Source organism: Poecilia mexicana, unplaced genomic scaffold (assembly GCF_051168715.1).
Source record: "Poecilia mexicana isolate PSO_F unplaced genomic scaffold, ASM5116871v1 scaffold_3, whole genome shotgun sequence".
Taxonomy (NCBI): domain Eukaryota; kingdom Metazoa; phylum Chordata; class Actinopteri; order Cyprinodontiformes; family Poeciliidae; genus Poecilia; species Poecilia mexicana.
Window position 1 is genome coordinate 2,878,355 of NW_028263372.1, and position 25,846 is coordinate 2,904,200.

The 25,846-nt window shown below is 40.2% G+C and overlaps 1 protein-coding gene across 2 annotated transcripts in view; it reads right to left on the bottom strand.

The window, feature by feature from the left end:
• The window catches only part of celf1 (cugbp, Elav-like family member 1), a 134,299-nt gene that overhangs the window by 9,241 nt on the left and 99,212 nt on the right, over positions 1-25,846 (bottom strand). For both annotated transcript variants that reach the window (XM_088004045.1, XM_088004046.1), the window contains 2 exons: positions 13,810-13,995; positions 10,601-10,744 (listed from right to left, as the gene is read on the bottom strand). In XM_088004045.1, coding sequence (XP_087860171.1) covers positions 10,601-10,744; positions 13,810-13,995 — 330 coding nt within the window. The remainder of the gene's footprint in view (positions 1-10,600; positions 10,745-13,809; positions 13,996-25,846) is intronic.

A 25,846-nucleotide genomic window follows, 5' to 3' on the forward strand; every position in this document is an offset into this window, starting at 1 on the left:
CGTCCCCCCACTGTAAAACAGGGGGAACGGTATCTGATGGGTGAAATGTCTCCATCAGATAGTGTTCCCCCACTGTAAAACAGAGTGAACACTATCTGATGGGTGATTTTAACATACGGGGAACGGTATCTGATGGGTGAAATGTCTCCATCAGATAGTGTTCCCCCACTGTAAAACAGGGGGAACGCTATCTGATGGGTGATTTTAACATAGGGGGAACGCTATCTGATGGGTGAAATGTCTCCATCAGATACCGTTCCCCCACTGTAAAACAGGGGGAACGTTATCTGATGTGAAATTTATGGCCATCAGATAGCGTTCCCCCACTTTAAAACAGGGGAAACGGTATCTGATGGGAGATTTATGGCCATCAGATAGCGTTCCCCCACTTTAAAACAGGGGAAACGGTATCTGATGGGTGAAATATGGCCATCAGATAGCGTTCCCCCACTTTAAGACAGAGGAAACGGTATCTGAAGGGAGATTTATGGCCATCAGATAGCGTTCCCCCACTGTAAAACAGGGAAAACGGTATCTGATGGGTAATATTGAGCATTAAATTGCATTGCCCTGTTTTTAATTCATATAGTATTATGCTATCTATCTATCTATTATAATTATAATATATACAACATGTTATAATTATAATATATACAACATATATATATTATAATTATAACTATAACATAAATTATGTATTATAATTATTATATATATATATATATATATATATATATATATATATATATATATATATATATAACATATATTATGTATTATAATTATAATATATGTATAAAATATATATTATTTATTATAATCATAATATGTATAACATATATATTTATTATATTTATTATAATTATTAGTATTATTACTATTAGTTTCCCGCAAAAACGTGAAGAAAGTGTGACAACTTTGCCGAAACATGTTGTTTGAGCTTTCACGGTGTCCGTAGTTCCTCAGACAAGCGCGCCGAACAAGCGCGTGCTTGCCACGCGCGTGCTTTCTCAGTGCTCATCACGAGCACGCGCCTATTTTGCCGCGTGGGCGGGGCGGAGCGGCAAGAAGACGAAGGGGGAACCGTATCTGATGGGGAAACGCGGATTGACGTAACACGGGGGCTGAACACCAAGCACTATAGCTAGCATTAGCTGGTATTTCGCCAGTGGACATAAATACAGTATAGTAATATTCTAATCACAAAAATACACAGTAATATGTCCATCTTACTTGCGAAAAGTCTGTCGAGCCCTCACGTCAGTAGTCCGTCGATCCGATCAACAATATTCCGCAGTGCTGAAGGCATCTTCTGCTGTTTTGGTTGAGCAAAGCAGGAGGGACGACCGCTCCAAGAGCGTATTTGCGCCGGAGCAGCCAATCGTGGGGGGTGGGGGGGTCTACTCTTTTATTATGTCTATGCTTCGAAGGATCAGTTTCTCAGGGCCCTTGAAAGGATGCAGAGCCTGAATTCGGACACAGCTATTTTTTGTTAGACTCCCCCTAGTGGTCTGGAGCACTTCCGTTTTCAACACTTTTTGTTTGCTGCATTTCATTCGGGGGTGTTTTCTTTTTTGTTTGCCGCATTTAATTTGTGCGCGTGTCTTTTCTTTTGTTTGCATGTTTTCTCTTTTGCTGCGCATTTGCACCTGTCGGCCACCGTAGGTGTTGGTGTGGTGACCATAGACATAATATAAGGATAGACGCCTCATGCCCCGCTGTCGCCTATTGTCGCTGACGAGATTTAGGGCGGCCATCTTGGAGCGGTATACCACTCCACTCGGTACTATGTGTTTAACAGGCACAGTGACGGATCAGCGCATTTAATCGATCATAACACGCTTTTTTGTTACTGGAAACCATATTCAAACATCTATCAAAGCTACATTTATAAACAATTGTATTATTTAAGTATGTTATTTAAGTTATTTAAGTATTTAAATATGCTTAGTGGCTATAACAATAGAATAGGAATGGAATATTCTGATATTGATGTATAAAGAGCATATTACAAAGCACACAGCCGTTCATAATTTATTAAATAAATTATTTAGTAATATCAATACATATTTAAATAACTATACAACACAAATAAAGATTCATAATGGCACAAATAAATAATTAATACTGAATTATATATATATATATATATATATATATATATTTTTTTTTTTTTTTTTTTTTTTTTTTTGCCGACTTCTAGCTTCAGAGATTCAGCAGCTGAGATTAAGTCCAAAATCCGGTGAGATTCATCCTGCAGTGAATTCGTCTCTCTTTATAGATTTCTCCCTCTTCTTCCTCACATCGTGTCTTTATGAAACTTTCAAAACAAACACGGAAGATTTGGGATGTATCTTACTAGTGAAAGAATATAAATAATAGTCTTTACCACCTGTGTAAACTTTGCCGGTGAATGTTATAACACATAAGTTTTATAATATGTGTTATATTGTTTCATTTCTAATGCTCTTGTGTCATATAATCTAAGTCAATGTTAGAGAATAATTAATATTTTTAGATGTACAGAATCTCAGTTAGTCTTCATAGCGGGGCTGAACCCGTATTACACCGGGTTCAGATACCAGCTAGGCGAGATACCAGCTAATATTAGCTGGAATCTCGCCGGTGGACATAAATACAGTAAAGTAATATTCTAATCACAATATATACACAATAATATGTCCATCTTACTTGTGAAATGCTGTCTGTGGAGCCCTCACATCAATAATCCATAGATCCGAACAATAATATCCCTCAGAGCTGAGGCATCTTCTATTGTTTTGATTGAGGAAAGTAGGAGTTTATACCGCTCTAAGATGGCCGCCGTATTTCCTGCGCCGGAGCAGCCAATGCGGCGTCTACCCTTATATTATGTCTATGGTGGTGACGGTGTCTTCCTCTTCTTCGTGCTGTGATTCTGGAGTTTGGGTTGTCTCACTGCGTCTGAAGGTTTTTTTTTTATTTACTGTGTTTGGTGGATGTCGTCTCCATGGCGCCCCCTCCGGCCGGTAACCTCAGCTGCTGCAGCTCTTCTATTTTCTTTGATTTCTTTTGTTTCATTCTTAAAAAGAAATTAGTTTTTAAAAGAACATTTTCAAAAGAAATGTTTTTTTTATAATTTTGAAACCGTCTCAGATGTTTTAATCCCCGCATAGCTGAACCTGTGTGCCTTAAACAAGAGGTAATAATCTCTGGGTGAAATTCCCAGGGTGGCGTTGTTGAGCAATTTACTAAAACTAAACTTCTACAAAATCTGAGTTTCCATCTAGTGTCATCACAAAACCTTCCACATATGTTGGAGTTTTGTATAAAGTTAGTGTTAAAGTTCATTTGTGACCTTTTACATCAAAGAGATTTTACTACAGTTTATGGTATTCTTAAATGTTGAAGCCACACCTCCTCCTTTATTATGTTTTCTATTCTCACTTAAAAAATTGTAGTTAGGAGAAACAATTAGTACGATTGATTCATTTCTGTCAGAAACATAACATCAATATTATGCTCAGTGATGAAATCATTAATTAATAGAGCTTTAGCACAGAGAGATCTGGTATTTAAAAGAGCCAGTTTAAGTGACTTGGAGGCCGAAGGTTCTTAAGTCTGAGGTTCCTTTAGGTAGGGGATCAGTCTGAGGTTTGAATTAAGACCACTGTTTTTTGTATTTCGATTTGTCAATTTTCTTGTAGTGATCTGGACAGGTAATGTCCTGTTTTGCAGTGCCGGGGGGCCAGACACATTCTGGAGGAAGATGGGTGTAAAGATAATATCTGGACCCCAGTCTCAGACCTCAGAAACACAGAGTGCTGGATCCTCAGGGAGGTCAGAGGTGAAGCCACCTTCAGTTAAGGTGGCTTAAATGAAGTGAGGTCTGCTATGTTAGCGATAAGTAGAGACGTGCCGAGGCAAACCTGCTGATTCATTCCATCTGTAAATTTGAGAAACTCTGGTCCAGAAGACATTTCTTGATATGTATCTTGTGAATGCAGAGAATGAGTGTAGGAACAGAAAGAGAGGGGGAAAGGAGGACGGGAACCAGTCGCTCTGTCTTCAGTCGACGTTTTATCAGCTTGTTTTGGAATAGTTTGTTCCTGATACATGGAGGGTTCCATCCTAGCCAGACATCCTTGAGCCTGTTCTTCTGAAGCGATGGTCACATTGTTGTCCTTGTTGATAAAATGAAAAAGGTTTGCAGTAAGTAGTTTTATCCCATGTTTATTGCGTCCGCCTCTTCCAAGAGGTGAAAGCGCTGCCAGTAGATCCAGAGGTTATCGATGAAGGTCACTGAGCTGACAGAGCTTTAATCAGCCATTTGTTTATCATGTCCAGTCTGGAGTGTTTTTCGTCTCCGTCGATGGAATTGGACCACTGAGAAATAACTTCATTTTTAATTTTCCCATAGTGTTCAGAAGATTATTAAAGTCCTTTTTCAGAATCTCAAATTTTTGCTTTGCCAGATCATTGGCTCCAACATGCACAACTAAAGTCTCAAAATTTGGCTGATTGGTTAGAGAGAGTAAATCAGATATAGTGTCACCAGGAAAAGAAATCACTCTCGTTTTCTTGGGATTCCAAACATAACTGACTCCATTTCCTGCCTCATCTCCAACAATAAGCACTTTTGGCATACATTTCGTTTTCCTGGTCGTCGCTTTGTCCTTTGGAGCTTTGGGGGGTAGATGTGCTGGTCTTGCCTCATTGTTGATGTTTGAAGGCGAGTTTTCCTCGTAGACTCTGGCTGAAGTGCAGAAAATCTGTTTTTCAGTGGGATTCCCACGGAGTCAGAATGTTTTGAGGCTTGGGCTGGTCGCTTTGTCCTTGGTAGTGGAGTCGGTGGGGCCGTTTTGGTTCCAGCTGCTTGCTTGTTATTCTTTGGTGGAGCAGGTGTTGAAGTTGTAGGTGGGTTTCGGCTCAGAGCCGCCCACTCTGCTTCGTCCAGGTGAGGGGTTCTCCCTGTTAGTCGTCTCATGGGATCCGCAGTGTGAGACTTTTGTTTCGGTTTGGCGCCCTGAGCGATCCAGGGTGAGCTGCTTGGTGTGGGGCGTACGACCTCTCCGCTGGATTGAGGAAGAGTTGTTTCATTTCCACAGGTAGCGTTGAGCTAAAGTTCTCCTCCAGCCATTGAATATTAATTTCTATAGACTGAAGTCATTGTATACTACTGCTCATGTTCCTGGGGTCGAACAGAGGCATTTTGTCCTGGTTCAACTTGGAGGTGAAGAAAAGTAAGGTAAAAGTAAGAAAATGCCCCAGTCCTTAGCTTTGAAGTAATCCAGTTATTATGTTAATGATGTGATTCTTGAGAATAGGGACAAAACAGGTCCTATGGATAAAGCATGAAATTTGAATAAAATATACACAAAATATATTTTTTTCAAATATCTAACTAAACTAACCTGGGTCATGTGAGCACAACAATGTATATTTTTCTTTTTTTTTGCTGAATATTTTTTTATTTTAAACATTGTAGTCGGTGGATGATGCCTGTAAAAGCCCTTGTCCAGGAGCAGAACTCAACACATTCTTATAGTTTAAAACAATTAAAGAAATACTAAAATTATATATTATGACAATTAAGTATAAGTAGTCGTATAAATAATTATAAAAGTATCGATAAATTGAATTAAAAATAATTTTTAGATATTTTCCAACTCCGTTGAAATTTGTCCTTAGTTTTTGTCAACACCGTCAGAAATGAAAAGAATGTAAAAAAAATCAGGCATTATTGGGGGGCACCAGAACTTCTGAGGACCCCATGACGTTGTCTTTTCTCTTCCTTTGCTAGGAGGGCTAGTTAGCTCCGGTTAGCTTAAATTATTCTTTAGTTTTTTCTTCTGTTTTATTCCTAAGTTGTTTGTCACAACCATGATGTGTCAACTCCATAACTGACAATTTACAAAACTTTGATGAAATTTTGCGAAATAAAAGCTTAATTTTGGTAAACTGTAAAGATTTCATGGACCTGACGAGTTACAATATGGCCTCCTTCAGAATAACATCATATAAATTGAGGTAGTTTGGCATTTCGTCAACTCCGTCAGATGTCAACTCCGTCAGACTTTTTCTGACTCTTTCAGTGAAATTGTTGTCAAATCTCACTTAATTGTGCAACTAATTCATTTTAATGTATTTTACATGAATTGCATTACTTCACATGTACCAAGTTTTTCATTTTACTCACTAGTTTGTCACCACCTTCAGTTCTGTGTCAACTCCGTCAGATGGACTTTTTCTTGTTTTTTGTTTTAAATAATATTTATTTTATTTCTTGAGAAGCATTTGTCTGTAAATTGAGTAAAATATCACTAATGGAGTATTTTAAAAATCATTTTAGATTTATTTTTGTCAGATGGTGATGACAAAGTTCTGGGTCAGGTCGATTAAAAATGTAATTTTTTTTTTTAAATTCGCAACTGGGAGCCTGTACCTTAGCATCTTCATATTTTCTAAACATTATTTGTCATATTTGCATACATAAGGTTGAGAAATAATAAAAAAAAATATGGGAAAATTAAAACCCATTTTGTCCCTATTCTCAAGAATCACTGTGTACATATACCTATAAAAACTGTGACTATGAAAGTAACTCAAAAGCAAAGTTATCATTGTCAATGAACTCAGTGGGTTTGTCACAATTTGTCCTGAAGTAAACGCCCCTTACCTGGAGGACAAAGTTGTTGGGTCTGCCATGCGCTGCTGTGTGGCTACTGATTTGTTGACTGTTGCTATTAAATGTGCTGTGGTCATAGAAACTTGGTGGAAAATAATCGGAAAAAATAGTTAAAAGTTGTCAGTGGGGAACATGCACAAGGCAGACTTTACATTTAGAGGGCAGAATAGACTTGTAAGTGTGTCTGAATTCAGGGTCTGCATCCTTCGAAGGACTAGTCTACGTAGGACGGGTCCTTCGAAGGCCGGGAATAAACTAAGACCGGAAGAAAAATATCTGTGGATTCGGACAGGTCTACCCTTCACCAACTGACCCCGCCCCCACCTCAGCGTAACTCGTGTTGCCGAGCAACCGTGACAGTGCGAAGCGGAGAAGAAAAAAAAAAACAGTGCTGAAGTTTGTTTTTCAGTCATGTATTACTGATTTCTATATTATTCTTCACCTTTTATAGTAAAGGATGTTCCATAGTAAAAAGGAAATCTCTTAGTTTGATTCTAAAATGTTCAAATGTGTACTGCACTTTTCTACAAGGAATACAAATTATTAATTTACAAATGTAACGGGCACCAGGCTTCCAGGCCCGTCAGCAGCCGATGATGAAGCTGAAAAACAGCATTTGAGTGAGCACACGGGAGACGCAGTCTGTGTGTTACTCCATTTTCTCAACTTATTTATTAAACAAACCAGCTCATTCCACCATCAATACATCCCAGTTCACAGTTCAGCGATTCACTGTATTCATAGTCTATTTAGACATATTCACTCATAAACATATTTCTTCACAATTCCATAACATATACCTTCAATTCACTGCACTATACATGCATACCCAATCACACACAGCGACATTTCATGGGCATGTATATCAAGCTACTGCACTGGCATAAATACCTTTGAACGCAAAACACTTCAAGTGAATACATTAAATCAATGCCTAAACCTCCAAAACTGTCCAGAACATATACAAACCGTGGCACCTGAAAACAGTACAACACTCACTCCATGCATACATGCATATGTACACATATCCCCACTAGCCCGCTCTTTCCCGCCGCTACAGTGCTAACCCACTAGCATCACGGTCTGCTGGTTACCTCCTCCAGCCGCTGCTGACCCCGAACACAACAAAACCCGTCCTATCTCTCTCAACCCATTAATACATTTTCCCAAACAGTATCGAATAATAAAATACTTTAACATAAACATTGAGGGTTACTCCATTTTCTCAACTTATGAGAAACGGCAGAGCAACAGGCAGCTCTGAATCCCCATGCGCCCCCTACCGATGAAACACCGTTACTGCACCCATCATCATTGACCCCATAAACATTTAAAGAAATGCATGCCCTTTTATTTCCACTTTTGTGGGCACACATCAGTGGGCATCACACAAACATAATACTTTCCACATCGCAGATAGGACATTACAGTTAAATAAACCTATTATGTTTGAAGGCTTAGCTTTAATTAATCAATCAAACCGATGTGCTCTGCTTTGAAATACTTTATAAACCAAACATTTTTCAACCAGACCTGTCTGAATAATATCGGTGTTTAACTCCCACTCATTGGGGAAAGCTAGCGGGAGTTTTTATAACAGTGTGCCAGGAGTTAGGCGTTTTCTCTCGGTGTACGGAACCAGTTAACGCAGCGGTAGCAGACAGGTCCGAAAATGTCAGAGCAATACTGCAATTAGATGATGTATTGATGAACCGAGCAGATATTTGAGATTTACACACTTACATTCTCGCCTAAAAACGTTGTACCAAATCACGTTGTGTCATTTAAAGTGTTATAAAGCTAAATAATTTGTTGCTATTCACCGCCATTGACGCTCTGCCTGAACGCCCAGTTGGAACCCGCAATGAATTATGGGATATCGTGGGCCGTGAAGGATACACCGGACCCATCCTTCAAATCTGGGGAAAAGGACACATTTGAAGGAGTCTTTGAGGTCGGACAGGTCTTGTCGCAACACTATGACGTAATCGGCCTACAAATCCGTCCTTCAAAGGATGCAGACCCTGAATTTGGACACAGCCTTTATATCATTTCAAAACTGAAATAAAACTCGAATCTGGAAAAAAATAAAATAAAAGATGGATAAATGCTCAAGAACAGCTGAATACAGAGATCAACGGTATTAAAACAACATGTTAATATGAAGGGTTTGTCATCATTACATCATATGCTTAATGGTTAAATCACAGATCAATGGGTCAAGATTGATCCAAATCAATAAATATGCTCTCTACAAATGGGTACAGTTTCTTTGTAAAGCAGTAACTTTTAAGGCATGTGGTGCAAATATTCATACACAGTCTGACATATATGATTGCAAGTGTCATATACACATGATACAGAATTTTTCCTCTGCTCCTCTCGCTACCCGTTCTCACCCTGCTTGCTCTGTTTTTGTATTGCTTTTTTGGAGCCTTTCTTTGTACATCCTCCGAATCTACAAATTATGGATCTGGTTAACTGGTGTATCAATGCAATTGATCAAATTTTCTCAACGAAAAGACTGTATTTATTTATGGCCATTTCTTCAAGTCGCCATCCCTCCCTGCATTAGCTGTAGGTAGCGGTAAAACAATATTGCCACATGTAAGCTGTGATAGCAGGAGTTCCCACATGTTTTATACCTAAAACCTCTGTGGGAAGTTGGTTAGCGAGTTGCTAACATTTAAACAAATGGTGGTTCGGGTAAGTCGTACCCATAAATCGTACAAAGCCTCATGGGGGCTTGGAATAAGGTGGATAGGGGGGGAAAGGTTAGGACAATTCCAAGGGCCCCTGACCGACAGGGACCCTCCCACAATTTTTTTTTCTTATAGAAATAGAAAAAATTGTTAATTACAAAATTAATCATATAGTGTTTTATAAAAATTTTTAGCAGTAAAAACGAAATGTTACCACTCCCAGACCAAAAACCACACATCCATATTTGCACTGAACGCCCCCTGGATCTGCATGAAATGGTTCCTTCCTGCTTAGCGCTTGACGGTGACGGTGTTCAGCAGCAGTCAGTACAAGACAAGAACGACTGCAGCTGTTACTATGCTGCCCAGAAAAAATATAAAGCCAGGGTTTCAAAAAGAAAGAGAGAAAAAAGACAAGACTGTCAAATTATAACCCAGTTTTTTCCCGAGAGGTGGGTAGACATGAGATTGTCAACCATGTAGCATAATTAGCTTAGCTACAGACTCCTGTTTGCCTCCATTTCACTAGCATTTAATGATTGAAGGAAAGAATTTAACAACATATTGATATATTTAACTTATACCTGTACCTCTTACCACACTTAACAGATGAGTCAGACAGCAGCAGCTATAACCCCAATACCAGCTTAACCCCTCATCCATGCCCCAGTGTAAAAGGTAAAATCCACGTAGCCTGTGTTCAATCTATGTGGATTTTTCCTGTCTCTACTCTTTTTACAATTACACAACAAAAACAATTTATTTATTACTCACAGAAATTCAAACAATCTTGATAAAATCTTCCATTAGCACACTTAGCAGTAGGTGAAAGAGGTTGATTGACAGCGCTAAGACCCTCCTCCTGGTTCTGATGGGTTGTTTTGGTCAGAATGGTGCATTACTTTGGACAGCAGTAGCAGCTCAAGGATGAGGTGGAGGAGGTTGATCTTTTCACAGATTATCTGTTTAGCAAACTATCACAACATGGTGACAGCTTCAACAAATGTGGAAAAAGTAGCTTGTATAATGAGCTCATCTGAGAGAGAGCCCAGATGAGGCCCTGGCTCTAGTAATTTTCTTTGAATTCAGAAGTTTTGTTTTGTAATTTTGTGATTGTTTACCTTTAAAATGTAACTCCAAAATGACACCACAGGCACAGCTTCTTCAAGATTGGCGCTTCCACAGGAAAACATGCAATTTGTTATGCAATCAGGAGTTTACATAGACTCACCAAAACATTTGCTAAGGTTGGTCTGTTTGTCAATGAAAATCTTTGCTGAGATCACGTTTCCAAAAGGTAAAAACATCTGCAGCAGGTCCTGGTCTCCAAACTCCTGAGGCAGGTGATAAATGAAAAGGTTTGCTCCCTCTGGGCCTACAGAACAAAAAGAGCATTTGTCAAAATAAACAGGAATAGCAATCCACAATACCATTAAAGATATTGGTGTCCTTACATATTTCTTCTGTATTTAATTTTTCTTGCTTTTGTTTCATGTAAACAATCACATTTTAATTATTAGACAAAGATAAGATGCACATTTCAGTTTATCTCATATAATGGGCAGATATAGATAGATTTGAGTTGTATCTTCCATACAGAACTCTTACATATACATAAAAAAACCCATAAAACCCACCAATCTTACAAACCATCTGTTTCTGTTGTATTCCTGTTAACCCTCTTTCCACTGAGAAGTTGGACACTTTAAATGCACAAGAGACAAAGGAGTTCCTCAGCCTGTTGGTACTGCATTTTAGAAGAAGCAGTCTCCCACTGAACCTGCATTCCTGGCTGCTGATGACAGAGTGAAGAAGGTGACTGGCATTGTCCATAATAGCCTGGAGTTTCTGCAATGTTCTCCTCTCTGCTACTGTTGCTAGAGAGTCCAGCCTCATACCGACCACCGAGCCAGCCTACTTGATTTGTTTCTTCAATCTGGAAAGGTCTGCCTTGGAAATTCTTCCGCCCCAGCACACTACAGTGCATCACCATCATAATCATCATCATCAACTTTATTTATAAAGTGCTTTAACACTAGCTGCAGCTTAAAAAAAAAGTGCTGATCAGTAATGGATAAATAAGATAAAGAAAGCATTAAAAAACAACAGGGTGATGACACCACCCCAGCAGCTTTCCACAGATGTTTAAAGATCTCAGCCTCCTCAGGGAATGCACTCCTTCTCAGGCCTTCAATTTGACAAAGCAGACAGTCCCAGGATGGCATCTCACAAGAAATCCTGTCAGACTGTGGTCCCCAGTTTGTCTCCCAAGTTTGGAAACAGTTCTGTTCTGCCATTGATGCCAAAGTCACACTCACTTCAGGTTATTATCCCCAATCAAATGGGCAAACTGAAAGAATGAATAGGGAAGTAGAATCCATCGTCAGATGTCTCACCTCCACTAATCCATCTGACTGGCGCCAGTTCTAACCCTGGATAAAGTTCACAAAGCCTAAAGTGTAAATAAAGTGCAATTTTTTTGGAAAGTGTGCCTTCTGTTATAACTGGCATAAAACTAAAAGAATTTCAGAGAAAGATCATATCAACACAATGTACAAGTAGGCATTGCAGTGACTTTTAAAAAATGGCTGTCACCGTGTTTTAAATCACTGCATTGCCTACTTGGACATTTTAGAACCAATAGAAAGGTTCTTGAAAAGACTTTTAAAGCCCTTAATGGTTATTGTCTCATTTGTTCTTGAATTGTGCTGCTTAGGGTGGCAGCACATTGGAGTAGCTCTGATACTTTCATTGAGGTCTTTTTCTGTTTTCAAACATTTGTTCCTTATTATTTTGGACTGCCAGTACTTTTTATACTTATACTTTATATTTGTGTTACTTTGCTATGATGGATAACCATAGCAACAGGGACATGTACAGCAGGGAGCAGCTGATTAATATTGCAAGACCTGACATAATATCACAACTGAAGTATTAATGCCATTAATACAAGACACTTTGATGTTTGGCAAACTGTCTGCAATCATTCAATGAAGTTTTACAGATGACATTCACTGTTTTGTATTTGATGACGTCAAATTAAAACACAACTAAACGTCCAGTGGCTGTTTGCTGTGGACGTTCAGCGAATGTCTAGCAAACATCCAGCCAGCATTCGGTGACCGTCCATAGATGTTATTCAGCCCACATTGGTAGAATGTCTGCAGACGACATCCGCTGCACATTTAATGGCATTGAATTTGAATATCCTTCTAATTGTATGTGATTGTTCCCCTAAGGTTCAAGGCAACATTTAGGGGGTGTTGTCTGAACGTTCAATGCTAGCTGGGTACTGCAGACTATCATTATCAGACATGTCCAATATAATTTTTTTCATCTCAAATACAACATTTGTCACACAGTACAGTGCGATAGTTTTAACCATTTTTTAAAAAATAAAAAAGACAATATATTTGCAAGGTTAGAGGAGAAGCAAGTCAGTCAACATGTTCAACAATTTTAAGATTTTTGTCGGACAATTGTCAGATGTGTTTGTAATGTCCAAAGTGTTTTCACAAACACTGCAGCTAGAAACTAAACAGGTTCTAAGCAAATTATCCCGTAGTAACTTCAGAGATCTTGAACAGCATCATTCTCTACAGAACACACTGCCAACCCCAACATAGTTGTGATGACTCCCACAATGCCCTAACTAGCTGACAACCTAAACATCTTCTGCATGTTTTAAACCCAGCCATTCACATTTATAACCCTCTTACCAACATACATCAGCAACATGTGGTGTGCTGTTGTATTTGCCTTCTGTCAATTGCATCCTCTCTCTCTCTCTCCCATCAGATTACCTAAAAATGTATCATCAGTACCAAGAGATTTGTTTATGCTAAATTCGGTAACACTTTATTTGAAGGGGCTTGAATAAGACTGACATGACACTGTCATAAAAACCTGTCATGAACATGAATAAGCCTTCATGAATATTTATGACTGTTGTCATAAAGCGACATTCGGTAAATTATGACACTTTTAATACAAAGTTGACATTATTCAAAATGTCTTTGTTATGACAAGTTGACATTAACCAAGAAATCATTACTGATATACATTTGTTATAAAAGTATTACTGATTGCACTTTAAAAATTAGGTAACTTTATGTTATTAAAGGTAAAGTTTAATCAGTAATGATTTCCTGGTTAATGTCAAGTTGTCATAACAAAGACATTTTGAATAATGTCAACTTTGTATTAAAAGTGTCATAATTTACCGAATGACACTTTATGACAACAGTCATAAATATTCATGAAGGCTTATTCATGTTCATGACAGGTGTTATGTTTATGACAATGTCATGACAGTCTTATTCATCCCCCTTCAAATAAAGTGTTACCCTAAATTCCTATGTTAAATGACTACCTGCACCCATCACCAACAACTCTACAATTCTATTATTCTGTTTTCAACTCCTAGTTGATAAAACTCACCTTCTTTTTGGCTTCCAGCAGCTGACACATTTTGCTGGGATAGCAGGCTCTGATTATAGAAGTTGGGTAGGGCAGCAGCTGCATACTGCTGAATACCTGAGTAGGCTTGGCTCAGTGCCTCCACTGTATTACCTGAGCCATGAGACAAGCCACCAGAAGAAAAGTTGCCATTTATTGTTGCCATGCCTGTATCAATTACACAAAAAATAGGTAAAATTTTTCCAAAAGTAAATTTGATTCCTACCAAGCAATACATCAGTGTTTCATAACCCTGGTCCTCAAGGCACACTTTAGATGTTTCCTTACTTCAGCCCAGCTGATTTCAGTTGATGGCAGATTGACAGACAATTGCTGAACTACAATCAACTGAATCAATAATATTCAGATATTCAATATATCTAGAACATGCAGGGCAGTGTGGCTTGGAGAGCAGGGCTGGGAAACACTGCAATAAGTAACAATGTCAGGAAAGTCAGTGTTGATAATACAGTGCCTGGAAAGTATTCACCATTCTACTGAAAGGTCCAGGTAAGCTACACAGAAAAAGTTTGTAGACTACAATGTGGTGGTGTTGTTGTCTTTGACTTAGTGGATAAGTCAAAGTTTAAACCGGTAATAGATAATTTATATTGGGAAAATGGCTGCTCACCTCCAATTCCCACAAACCATGAAAGATTTTGCCAAGAAGAATGGAAAATTGCAGTGTCCAGATGTACAGTGCCTTGTGAAAGTATTCAACCCCCTTGAACATTTCAACCTTTTGCCACTTTTCAGGCTTCAAACATAAAGATCTAAAATTTGTATTATTTTGTGAAGAATCAATAACAAGTGGGACAAAATCGTGAGGTGGAACTAAATTCATTGGATATTTTAAACTTTTTTAACAAATAAAAAACTGCAGAGTGGGGCATGCAATATTATTCAGCCACCTTGCGTTAATACTTTGTAGCGCCACCTTTTGGTGCGATTACAGCTGCAAGTCACTTGGTTTTGTCTCTATCAGTTTTGCACATCAAGAGACTGAAATTCTTGCCCATTCTTCCTTGCAAAACAGCTGGAGCTCAGTGAGGTTGGATGGAGAGCGCTTGTGAACAGCAATTTTCAGCTCTTTCCACAGATTCTCGATTGGATTCAGGTCTGGACTTTGACTTGGCCATTCTAACACCTGGATACATTTATTTGTGAACCGCTCCACTGTAGATTTTGCTTTATGTTTGGGATCATTGTCGGATTGGAAGATAAATCTCCATCCCAGTCTCAGGTCTTTTGCAGACTGCAACAGGTTTTCTTCCAGAATGGTTCTGTATTTGGCTCCATCCATCTTCCCATCAATTTTAATCATCTTCTCGGTTCCTGCTGAAGAAAAGCAGGACCAAACCATGGGCAAAAGGTGGCAAAAAGTCGAAAAGTTCAAAGGGGCTGAATACTTTTGCAAGGCACTGTACAAGCTTGATTGAGAACTATCCACATAAACTCTGTGCTCTTTTCACTTTGAAATCAGTTTTTTTTTGTAATTTTGTTCAAAGATGATGGATTTATTAAAGCAATAAAAAGGGTAAACACCCAAAGAAGTGAATTTATAGACAGTGAATTTGTTTTTTCATTAACAAGGTTTGTGAGAAAATAGTAGAAAACTGAAAATTTAAACATTTTATATAAAACAAACCCATAGTAAAATAAAAACAGCGTAGTTTACTTTAAAATATCCTTTACAGTTAGAATGAAAACACATAAGTTTTCATATGAATATTTGATTCAACTTGTGTAACATTCAGTTCGGTCATGGTTCCAGTAATTCCTTTGGTCAGCATTCTCTGATGTTGATTACAACACTCACTTGTGGGACCCAGAAATTCAGCCACAACACGAGGGTGAAAATTTTAACTCAGTAATTTACTTAAAAACAGAGCAGCAAAAGCACATTGGAACTGGATCATCAACTGCAGCACAGTGAGGGGAGAGTAAAGATTGGTGATCTAAATAACACTCCAAATTAAACTTTTAGTATGTGGTGGATACACCACATACTGCCGATAAGCTGAACTGCACTGATGAAAGGCAAATGGATGAGAACCAAAGAAGGAAAAGAGCTGATGGGCCATAAAGACAGACTGAGTCCCCCACGCCATTGTATAGCACAAGCACAAATCCAAACCATGAATGATGGGCAAGTAAGGGAGAGAGTGAAGTACTCATCCCCAGGAGCAGGCAGGAGAGGGAAACCCATAAGCCAGGTGTAGGTCCAAGTACAGGTAGCAGACAACCAGTAACAATCTGTCAAGGGCAAGGCAAAGAGGCAAAGAGGCAAATCCAGGTACCAAGGTCAGATGGAGAGACCAGGAAACTACCTGCAATTCAATTTATTAATTTTATATTTGCCTAGGGTTAGGGTCCTTGGCGATTCTTGCCTTTCCAAAATGGGACATCCTGCTTTACCACTTTTTATGATTCTCAATATCTCATTCAGGTTAAAGATCCAATCTATTAAACTTGGCCAGGGCTTTTCCATTTCCCCATTGATTCCAATGGGGAAATGGAATAAAATATTGCCATTTATTTTATTCCAAAAATAAATGGCAATAAAAGTATTGAACGTCACAAAAAATACTTATGGTGTGTTGGCAATGATGTAAAGGAATGGTGTGAATGTGTGTGTGTGTGTGTGTGTGTAATTTGAAGAATAAAAGCCAAGTAGGGTTTTATTGCACTTTTATAAGATGTACCATTCTAGGTCACAAAAGTAAAGGGTGTCAGCTTTTGCTTATTAACTGTCATTACTCCTAAAATAATAATGCATAAACATCAACATGGTCCTGGTCAAGGCTGAAATATCCATATCAAAAATATTGCATTTTGCTGTTTATTTTTGAAAAATATTACAAATTTTCGGGTTTTCTCCTTAAGAAACTAAGGACTTGTTTGGACAAAAAGGCATAAAACATAGAAAATATTTTAAAAATATGGAAAACTTTGTGAATAGTTCAGAAGTTGTTAAAAAGGTTAAATGCAGTAAAAGTGAAAAAAAAATTTAGATTTTTTTATTACAGTTTGAAAAGATGAATCATTTTGGGTGATAAAGGATAAAGGTGTCATTGTTTCCTTTTAACTGTCGTTACTCCAAAAAATATAATGCATAGTTAAATCTGCAAGCACCCTCGTAGGGCCGTGGCAGCTCAGCACCACTCTGGCCTCATGGCGACTGCAGAAGCTCCAGTATCACCGCCAGTAATGTCAGTAACTGACATCGGACCAGTTTTTTCAGTAACGAGAAATCTAACACTTTGCTATTTCAAATCCAGTAGTCAGACTACTGCTACTTATTGAAATCACTTTGCGTTACTGCGCGTTACTATTTTATTTTGTGATTTAATGTTATTTCCTCTGCATCTTCGGGAGTGACCACCGTTTCTGCAATAGTGTCAGCAGGAGAGAAATGGAAACAATGGAGGAAGGAGAGAGATGCGCATCTCGTTGCTGGAAAAACAGGAACTATTTAGAGTTTCTGTCGCCAAGTCCGATTATTATAAGCAGCTTTGTGCTTGTTTTTTTCTAAAGTCGCTTGCAGATTTAATGATACGCGGGTTGCGGTTTTTGGGGCTCGTTTTTGAACGTGAAGGTACTCATTTGGGCTTGGAAATAAGCAGAGACTCATAATAAATCCCAGAATTTGTCTGACATCCAGTTAGTTTTAGTCAGACTCTCCCTTTCCATCATTTCCTGGATGATCCGTCCCGTTGTGTCTTTGTTAATGTTAAGTTAATATATTTGCTGTGAATCACGTCGAGCTTCGCGCTCCAGAAAACTGCAAACATCGAGATTAATATGAACAGCGCAATAAATGTGAAAACGGCCACGAATGAACGAGTAAGTAAAGTTGTGCAACTAATTATAACTATATCATTATAATTATTAATATTAAGATAAGTGTCACAAATTGTGCAGCGGGTCATCTGAGTTGTGGAGCGGCAGGAGGAGCTCTGTGCGCTGCGCTCTGACACCAAACCCAGAGCTGTAACGTAGAACCTGGAGGCTGGAGCATGGGGGCGGGGGGAGTTTTCCAGACAATAGTGGAACACAGAAATTACAAACTTTTTTGTACTGTTGTAACCATTAAACAATCTGCCCTTCAGTTCAACCTTATAAATGGAAACACATTGTTGATGTTACCATTATAAAATAGTTTACAATTAAGTATTGGCAAAGATCAATATAATTTTCATACGGTAGAGTGTTGTCAGCAGCTGTTGAAAGTAAGTAAACAATTTGTTGGGAAGTAACTAAGTTTAGTTACTTCCCAAATCAACTGCCACATCATCATCATCATCAACGCTCCCACACCGATCCTGCACCTGTCAACTAGGCGGCACTTTTGGCAATTCTTCCAAATAGCCTGCAGTCCAGTTCAGTGCAAGTCCAGCAGCATGTCTTAAATATTTGGCTGAAATCTGACCTTCAACAAAGGAGTTATTGTTACTGTTACGTGGCAATTAATTGGTAAGAACTTCCTGTAGGGTGTGATACATGTCAAATCCTACTACATGTGTAGTGTAGTTACAAAACGTTAGTGTATACAGTTTCAATCTTATGTCACATACAGGGTGAAGCAGAACCAGTCATCCAAAAATCTTTCGTATTTTCTCTGAGTGGGCGGGGCTCTAGTAATGTCATTAATGTACCACAACAATGTTTGAAGCAGTGCTTCATGAGATGAACAAAAAATCTCAAATCAGATGATGTATCACAGAGATAACTGTTGGAATTACCTAGGGCAGGGGTCACCAACTCCAGTCCTCCAGGGCTACCATTCTGCAACTTTTAGATTCACCTCTGTTTCAAAATGTCTGAATTCCCTCACCAGCATTCATTCCTCTCTGCAATAGGCTGGAAACGAGCAGTTTATTTGATCCAGGTGTGTTTGAGCAGAGACGCATCTAAAAGTTACAGGATGGTAGCCAGTGGCGCATAAAGTGGGTATGCAGCGCATGCAACGCATAGGGGCGCTGCACCAGACGGGGTGTCAAAACCCCGTGTGGAGGGGACGGCGACCCGATGATGCCTTCGCATACACTTCACCGTTCCCTTACGCGAGGGGGGAGGGGGGGCGCCGATTTATGTTTTCGCATCCACCTGAATAATATGTAGTTGCGCCACTGGTGGTAGCCCTCAAGGACTGGAGTTGGTGACCCCTGACCTAGGGGGTGAACTGGAGTCAAATTCCCATATAACACTTCTGACCTCTTTAGAAGTTAACAAAGGTCATATGATTCTTCAAAAATAATACAAATTTTAGATCTTTATGTTTAAAGTCTGAAAAGTGACAAAAGGTTGAAAAGTTCATGGGGGTTGAATATTTTCGCAAAGCACTGTATATATCCAGTTTGGTCCAAATCACATGATGCATGTGTGATTTAGAGCCAACTGTGTGCAAATGACAGGGGAATGAAATTTGACATTTTGCCCTGCCCACGTGGTTCAGCCACCAACCAGTGTTGAGAGGATTAATGTTGATTATCTTATGTCACATGGCACAGGTTTAAACCTATATGAATCAAAGAGAAAAGTAAGAAAAGTCCTCGAGGGCTACCATCCTGTTCCTTCCTCCAACAGGAAGGAACAGGTGACTTCCTGTTGGAGGGGTCAGGGCTAAGGTGAACTTGTCACCACTTGACAATGTGAATGTGATGAGGGCCAGTCTGTAATGAGACACAGAAAGTCTGATGCAGCTGTAGCCTTCTATGTGGAAGTTATTGCATGTAGATGTTTCATGGAGAATGGTCAGATTTTGAGGGTTGACCACGCCCACACACTTTGATGAATGAAAAAGATTTTGATAACTTTTGATCTTCAATGCCTCAAGAATCTGCACAGTGATTTTGAAGTCTGTGTGTCAACAACTGTGGGAGGAATTTGATCATATACAATGTCTATTAAAAAAAGATACAATGGTGGCTTTGATCCAAGATGGCTGACTTCCTGATGGGTATGGACCATGGCTTCAGGAGACTATTTTGTATGTCCTGACACAATACGCATGTGCCAAGTTTCATAATTCTGGGTCAAAGCATGACTTGGGGCTGATCATTAAAATATCCTAGAAGGTGCTGCAGAGATTACTCCAAGACCACCAAAGATTATTGTAGATTCTTATTGGGGGACAAATAAGGATCGATCCTTTTGGTAAAGCTCAGCTCGAATCTATGACATTTAGAGGCAAATGTACAGCAATGGTGTCACATGTGACTTTGCCAAGCTGCCACACCCACATCCTCCACCAAAATAGGTCTGTGTTGGAAACCAAGTCACACCAACATGTCTTTTATCACTGGACACAGTTTCATGTTGATTAGATCAAATCAACATGGGGTCAGATAGAGGCCGTTCACCGTAAAACATGAGACTTCCTGTTTGGGGCTTAAATGATGTCATCATTTGACTGTTGAGTTTTGTAGGGCTGCCAATACTGATCAATCACTTACGGTTTGGTGTCTCAGTGAGTTTTTGTGTAGGACATACAACAGCTAAGTGTTTCACGGTGAGATGTAAAACTTTGAGGCATGCACGAAAACTCACCGTTTTGATAACTGTTAGTTGGTCATACATCAAAATCCCTAGGAGAAGTTAAATCAAATGCAGAGGCTGTAAAGGGCGAAAATAGGGTCAAAATCAGAACTTCAACCCAAAATGGCCAACTTCTTGTTTGGTGTAGCCCATGGGAGCAAGAGATTTTCTCTAGGTCTTGGGGAGTTATACAAGAGTACCAAATTTCATGCCTCTACGATAAAGTAAGGTCAATGTGCAGTGTTGAATGTTGCCAGGTGGCGCTGTTGAGCCATTTCTTTTGCAATTTTTCCAATGACCTTAAAATACGCAATTTTAATGCAGACTTGACGAGTCCACCAACATTGGTGAGTTTTCAGAGATGCTAACAGGTCCAAAATGCCAATTTATTCCACAGGAGGAAAAAAAAATTTAAACATTATGATAACAACAGTTTGGACAAGGCTTCCCCTGAGGAACATGGTCAAACACATTCTCCAAGTCCACAAAACACATGTAGACCAGTTGGGCGAACTCCCAGAACCCTCTAGACCCTGCTGAGGGTGTAGAGCTGGTCTAGTGTTCCACAACCAGGACGAAAACCACACTGTTCTTCCTGAATCCGAGGTTCGACTATCCAACAGACCCTCCTCTCCAGGACCCCTGAATAAGGAGGCTTAAGAGTGTGACCCCTCTGTAATTGGAGCACACCCTCCGGTCCCCCTTTTTGAACAGGGGGACCACCACCCCAGTCTGCCAATCCAAGGGAACTGCCCCCGTTGTCCATGCGATATTGTAGAGTCGCGTCAGTCAATACTACCCTACAACATCTTAAGGAACTCCAGGCGGATCTTATCCACCCCCGTTGATGGACACCTTTGGTGAGGGATGCTGTCAAGCTGAAGAAGGATCCTATCAGGCCTTTTTGGCCTGTGGGACTCCAGAAGCAGCTGACGGGTACTGGCAGGCGAAGCGGCATGCCACCGAGAAGCTACTTAATCACCTCGACGACCTCGTCCCCAGAGATTGGAGAGCCCAACCCAGAGTCCCCAGGCTCAGTTTCCTCAACAGAAGACATGTTGGTGGGATTGAGGAGGTCTTCAAAGTATTCAGCCCACCAGCCCACAATGTCCCGAGTCGAGGTCAGCAGCACCACCATCCCCATTATAAACAGTGTTGGTGCTGCACTGCTTCCCCCTCCCAAGACACTGGATGGTGGACCAGAATCGCCTTGAAGCCATGCGGAAGTCTTTCTCCACGGCCTCTCCAAACTCCTCCCACGCCCGGGTTTTTGCCTCAGCGACCACCCGAGCTGCATGCCGCTTCGCCTGCCAGTACCCGTCAGCTCCTTCTGGAGTCCCACAGGCCAAAAAGGCCTGATAGGATCCTTCTTCAGCTTGACAGCATCCCTCACCAAAGGTGTCCATCAACGGGTTTGAGAGTTACTGCCACGACAGGCACCGACAACCCCACAGCCACAGCTCTGATAAGGCACCTCGGCAATGGAGGCACGGAACATGGTCCACTCAGACTCAATGTCCCCGACCTCCCCCGGAACGTGTTCGAAGTTCTGCCAGAGATGGGATAAAGTTAAAGCTCTGTCTCTGCTGGGTCCGCTAGACGTTCCCAGCAGACCCTCACAACACGTTTAGACCTGCCAGGTCTGACCGGCTTCCTCACCCACCACCGGAGCCAACTCACCACCAGGTAGTGGTCAGTGGACAGTTCCGCACCTCTCTTCACCCGAGTGTCCAAGACATACGGCGGCAGATCCGATGAAATGATGACAAAGTCGATCATCGAACTGCGGCCTAGGGTGTCTTGGTGCCAAGTGCACATATGGACACCCTTATGCCTGAACATGGTGTTCATTATCCGTGACGAGCACAGAAGTCCAACAACAGAACACTACTCGAGTTCAGATCGGGGGGGCTGTTCCTCCAACCACGCCCCTCCAGGTCTCACTGTCGTTGCCCACGTGAGCGTTGAAGTCCCCCAGTAGAACAAGGGAGTCCCCAGGAGGGGCACTCTCTAGTATTCCCTCGAAGGACTCCAAGAAGGGTGGGTAATCTGAACTGTTGTTCAGCCTGTAAGCACAGACAACAGTCAGAACCCGTCCCCCACCTGTAGGCGGAGGGAGGCTACCCTCTCGTTCACCGGGGTAAACCCCAACGTACAGGCGCCAAGATGGGGGGGCAACAAGTATGCCCACTCCTGCCCGGCGCCTCTCACCCCAGGCAACTCCAGAGTGAAAGTATGTCCAGCCCCTCTCACGGAGGCTGGTTCCAGAACCAGAGCCATGTGTCGACGTGAGGACGACTATTTCTAGCCGGAACCCCTCAGCCTCGCACACTAGCTCCGGCTCCTTCCCCACCAGAGAGGTGACACTCCACGTCCCAAGAGCCAGCTTCTGCAGCCGAAGATCAGACTGCCAGGGTCCCCTCCCTCGGCTGCCGCTCATCACACATTGCACCCAACCCCTTTGGCCCCTCCCACAGGTGGTGAGCCCATGGGAAGGGGGACCCACGTCTCTTCTTTGGGCTGAGCCCAGTCGGGGTCCATGGGTAAAAGCCCGGCCACCAGGTGCTCGCCATCGTGCCCCACCTCCAGGCCTGGCTCCAGAGAGGGCTCCGGTGACCCGCGGCAGGGTGAGGGAACACTAAATCCAATGTTACTTATCATCATAGGGGTCTTCAGGCTGCACTTTGTCTGGTTCCTCACCTAGGACCTGTCTGCCTTGGGTGACCCTACCAGAGGCATAAAGCCCCAGATAGCATAGCTCCTAGGATCATTGGGACACTCAAACCCCTCCACCACGATAAGGTGGCAGCCCAAGGAGAGCCCACATCTTACAATATTTCACAGTTTATTTTTGGAAAATATTGTAAATTACACAGTAATTACTGTGTAATTTGAGCTTTTGACATTGTTCTTTTCTTCTGCATATGGCATGTTTTTTGTAGTCACCGTGCTAAATGATGCCTCCACAAATGTCGATATTTCAGTAACCATAAAAGGTGTGGATTTCGTCCACCCACCGTTTTTATCAGAAGGAACAAGGGAACGTTTGGTAACACTTTATTTGAAGGGGGTTGAATAAGACTGTCATGACACTGTCATAAACATGACATAACACCTGTCATGAACATCAATAAGTCTTCATGAATATTTATGACTGTTGTCATAAAGCGTCATTCGGTAAATTATGACACTTTTAATACAAAGTTGACATTATTCGAAATGTCTTCATTATGACAACTTGTCATTAATCTAGACAAAATGTCTTCGTTATGACAACTTGTCATTACCCAAGAAATCATGATCTGACATAAATTTGTTATAAAAGTATTACCGATTAAACTTTAAAAATTAGCTTTATGTAGTAATATTATAAAGCTCTGCCATGTTGTTTAGTCTTAATTTTCTTAATTTAATCGATCCTAAAGTTTTACAGCAAGATGTCTACAAAGCACTTATGAACTTAGCATTTGAAACATTATTTAAGGCTGTTTTAACCCTTGTGCGTGCGAGGACTGAGGCAAACGTAGAGAACTGTGGCAAATGATAAAAGTTTTACGTGTGTGGGGCCGATTGGTATGGACCCCATTTCTAAACACAAGGGCTAAGTAGTGCAGTACACCATCTCCACCAGTGAGAGGCAGAAGTGCACGAACAGGTGTGCAGTGTGTTGGTGAAGAAGAAATCTTCCATATTGTGGCGCAAAATAACACAAGTTATAACCATACACATAATATGAGAGTAGACCCCGCATTGGCCGCTCCGGCGCAGGAAATACGGCGGCCATCTTGGAGCGGTATTCCTTCCTACTTTGCTCAATCAAAACAGCAGAAGATGCCTCAGCACTGAGGGATATTGTTGTTCTGATCGAAGGATTATTAATGTGAGGGCTCCACAGACAACATTTCACAAGTATGATGGACATATTATTGTGTATATATTGTGATTAGAATATTAATTTACTCTATTTATGTCCACCGGCGAGATACCAGCTAATATTAGCTACAGTGTATGGTGTAATACGGGTTCAGCCCCGCTATGAAGGCTGAGATTCCGTAAATCTAAAAAAATTAATTATTCTCTAACATTGACTTAGATTATCTGACACAAGGGCCTATATTAGAAATGAAACAATATAACACATGTTATAAAACTTATATTATGTGTTATAACATTCACCAGCAAAGTTTACACAGGTGGTCAAGACTATTATTTATATGTAATTCTTTCACTAGTAAGATTAATCACAAATCTTCCGTTTTTGTTTTGAAAGTTTCCTAAAGACACGATGTGAGGAATGAGAGGGATATATCTATAAGGAGAGATGGATTCACTGCAGCACGGATGAATCTCGCATGGGATTTTGGACTCAATCTCAGCTACGAAGCTGAAGTTGGTTTCCAATTCCAGCTTCCAAAAGCTAAAGGGCGATTCCACATAAGTTTTCACTACTTTCCGCATCTTTAATCAACTCTAGTTTAAAAACTACTACACCTAGACACTTGAAACTTAGACAGGATTATTCTCGTCTTCAAGCTGAATATTTAAAACCTTGTTTGTGATTTGTGAAACCTTTTCCTGATTTGTGAAAACTCAATAAAGTTAGATTTTCACCATTTTTGGCATCTCTTTCATACTAGAACTGCTCTAATAAAAAAAAAAAAAATACAATTCCTAGACTCTCCAAACCTGGACTAGATTATTCTGCTCTAATAGCAGAACATTTAAAACCATGTTTGGGATTTGTGAAACATTTTCCTGATTTGTGAAACTTCAAAAAAGGGCAATTTCACCACTTTTTTTTTATCTTGGTCACACAAGAACTGCTCTATTTCCAAAACTACGACACCTAAACTCGCCAAACCTCGACTGGATTATTCTCAACTAAGAACAGAATATTTAGAACCATGTTTGGGATTTGTGAAACCTTTTTCTGATTTGTGAAAACTCAATGAAGTTCAATTTTCACAATTTTTTCTTCCATCTGGATCATCTGCTCTAATAAAAAAACTACTACAGCTAGACACTTCAAATCTGGACTAGATTATTCTTATCTAATAGCAGAATATTTAGAACCATGTTTGGGATTTGTGAAACTTTTTTCTGATTTGTGAAACTTCCAAAAAGTGCGATATCACCACTTTTTTTTTTTTATCTCGGTCACACGAGAACTGATGTAATTCCAAATTTACAACACCTAGACTCTTCAAACTTGGACTAAATAATTCCGCTCTAATAGTATAATATTTAGAATCATGTTTGTGATTTGTGAAACTTCACTTAACAGACCCCTGCAAAAGATCTTTCCTTCCAACAGCCATCACCATCTAGAGCCTCAGATCTGTCCTCTCACACACGTTCAATTACTTGAATCAAATCTTTTAAACATGACTTTAACTCTTGCCAAATCTAAATCTAATTTTACGTAGGAGGTCCCAAAATCTTAAGATATGTTTTTTTATTATTATTATTATTTATTAAA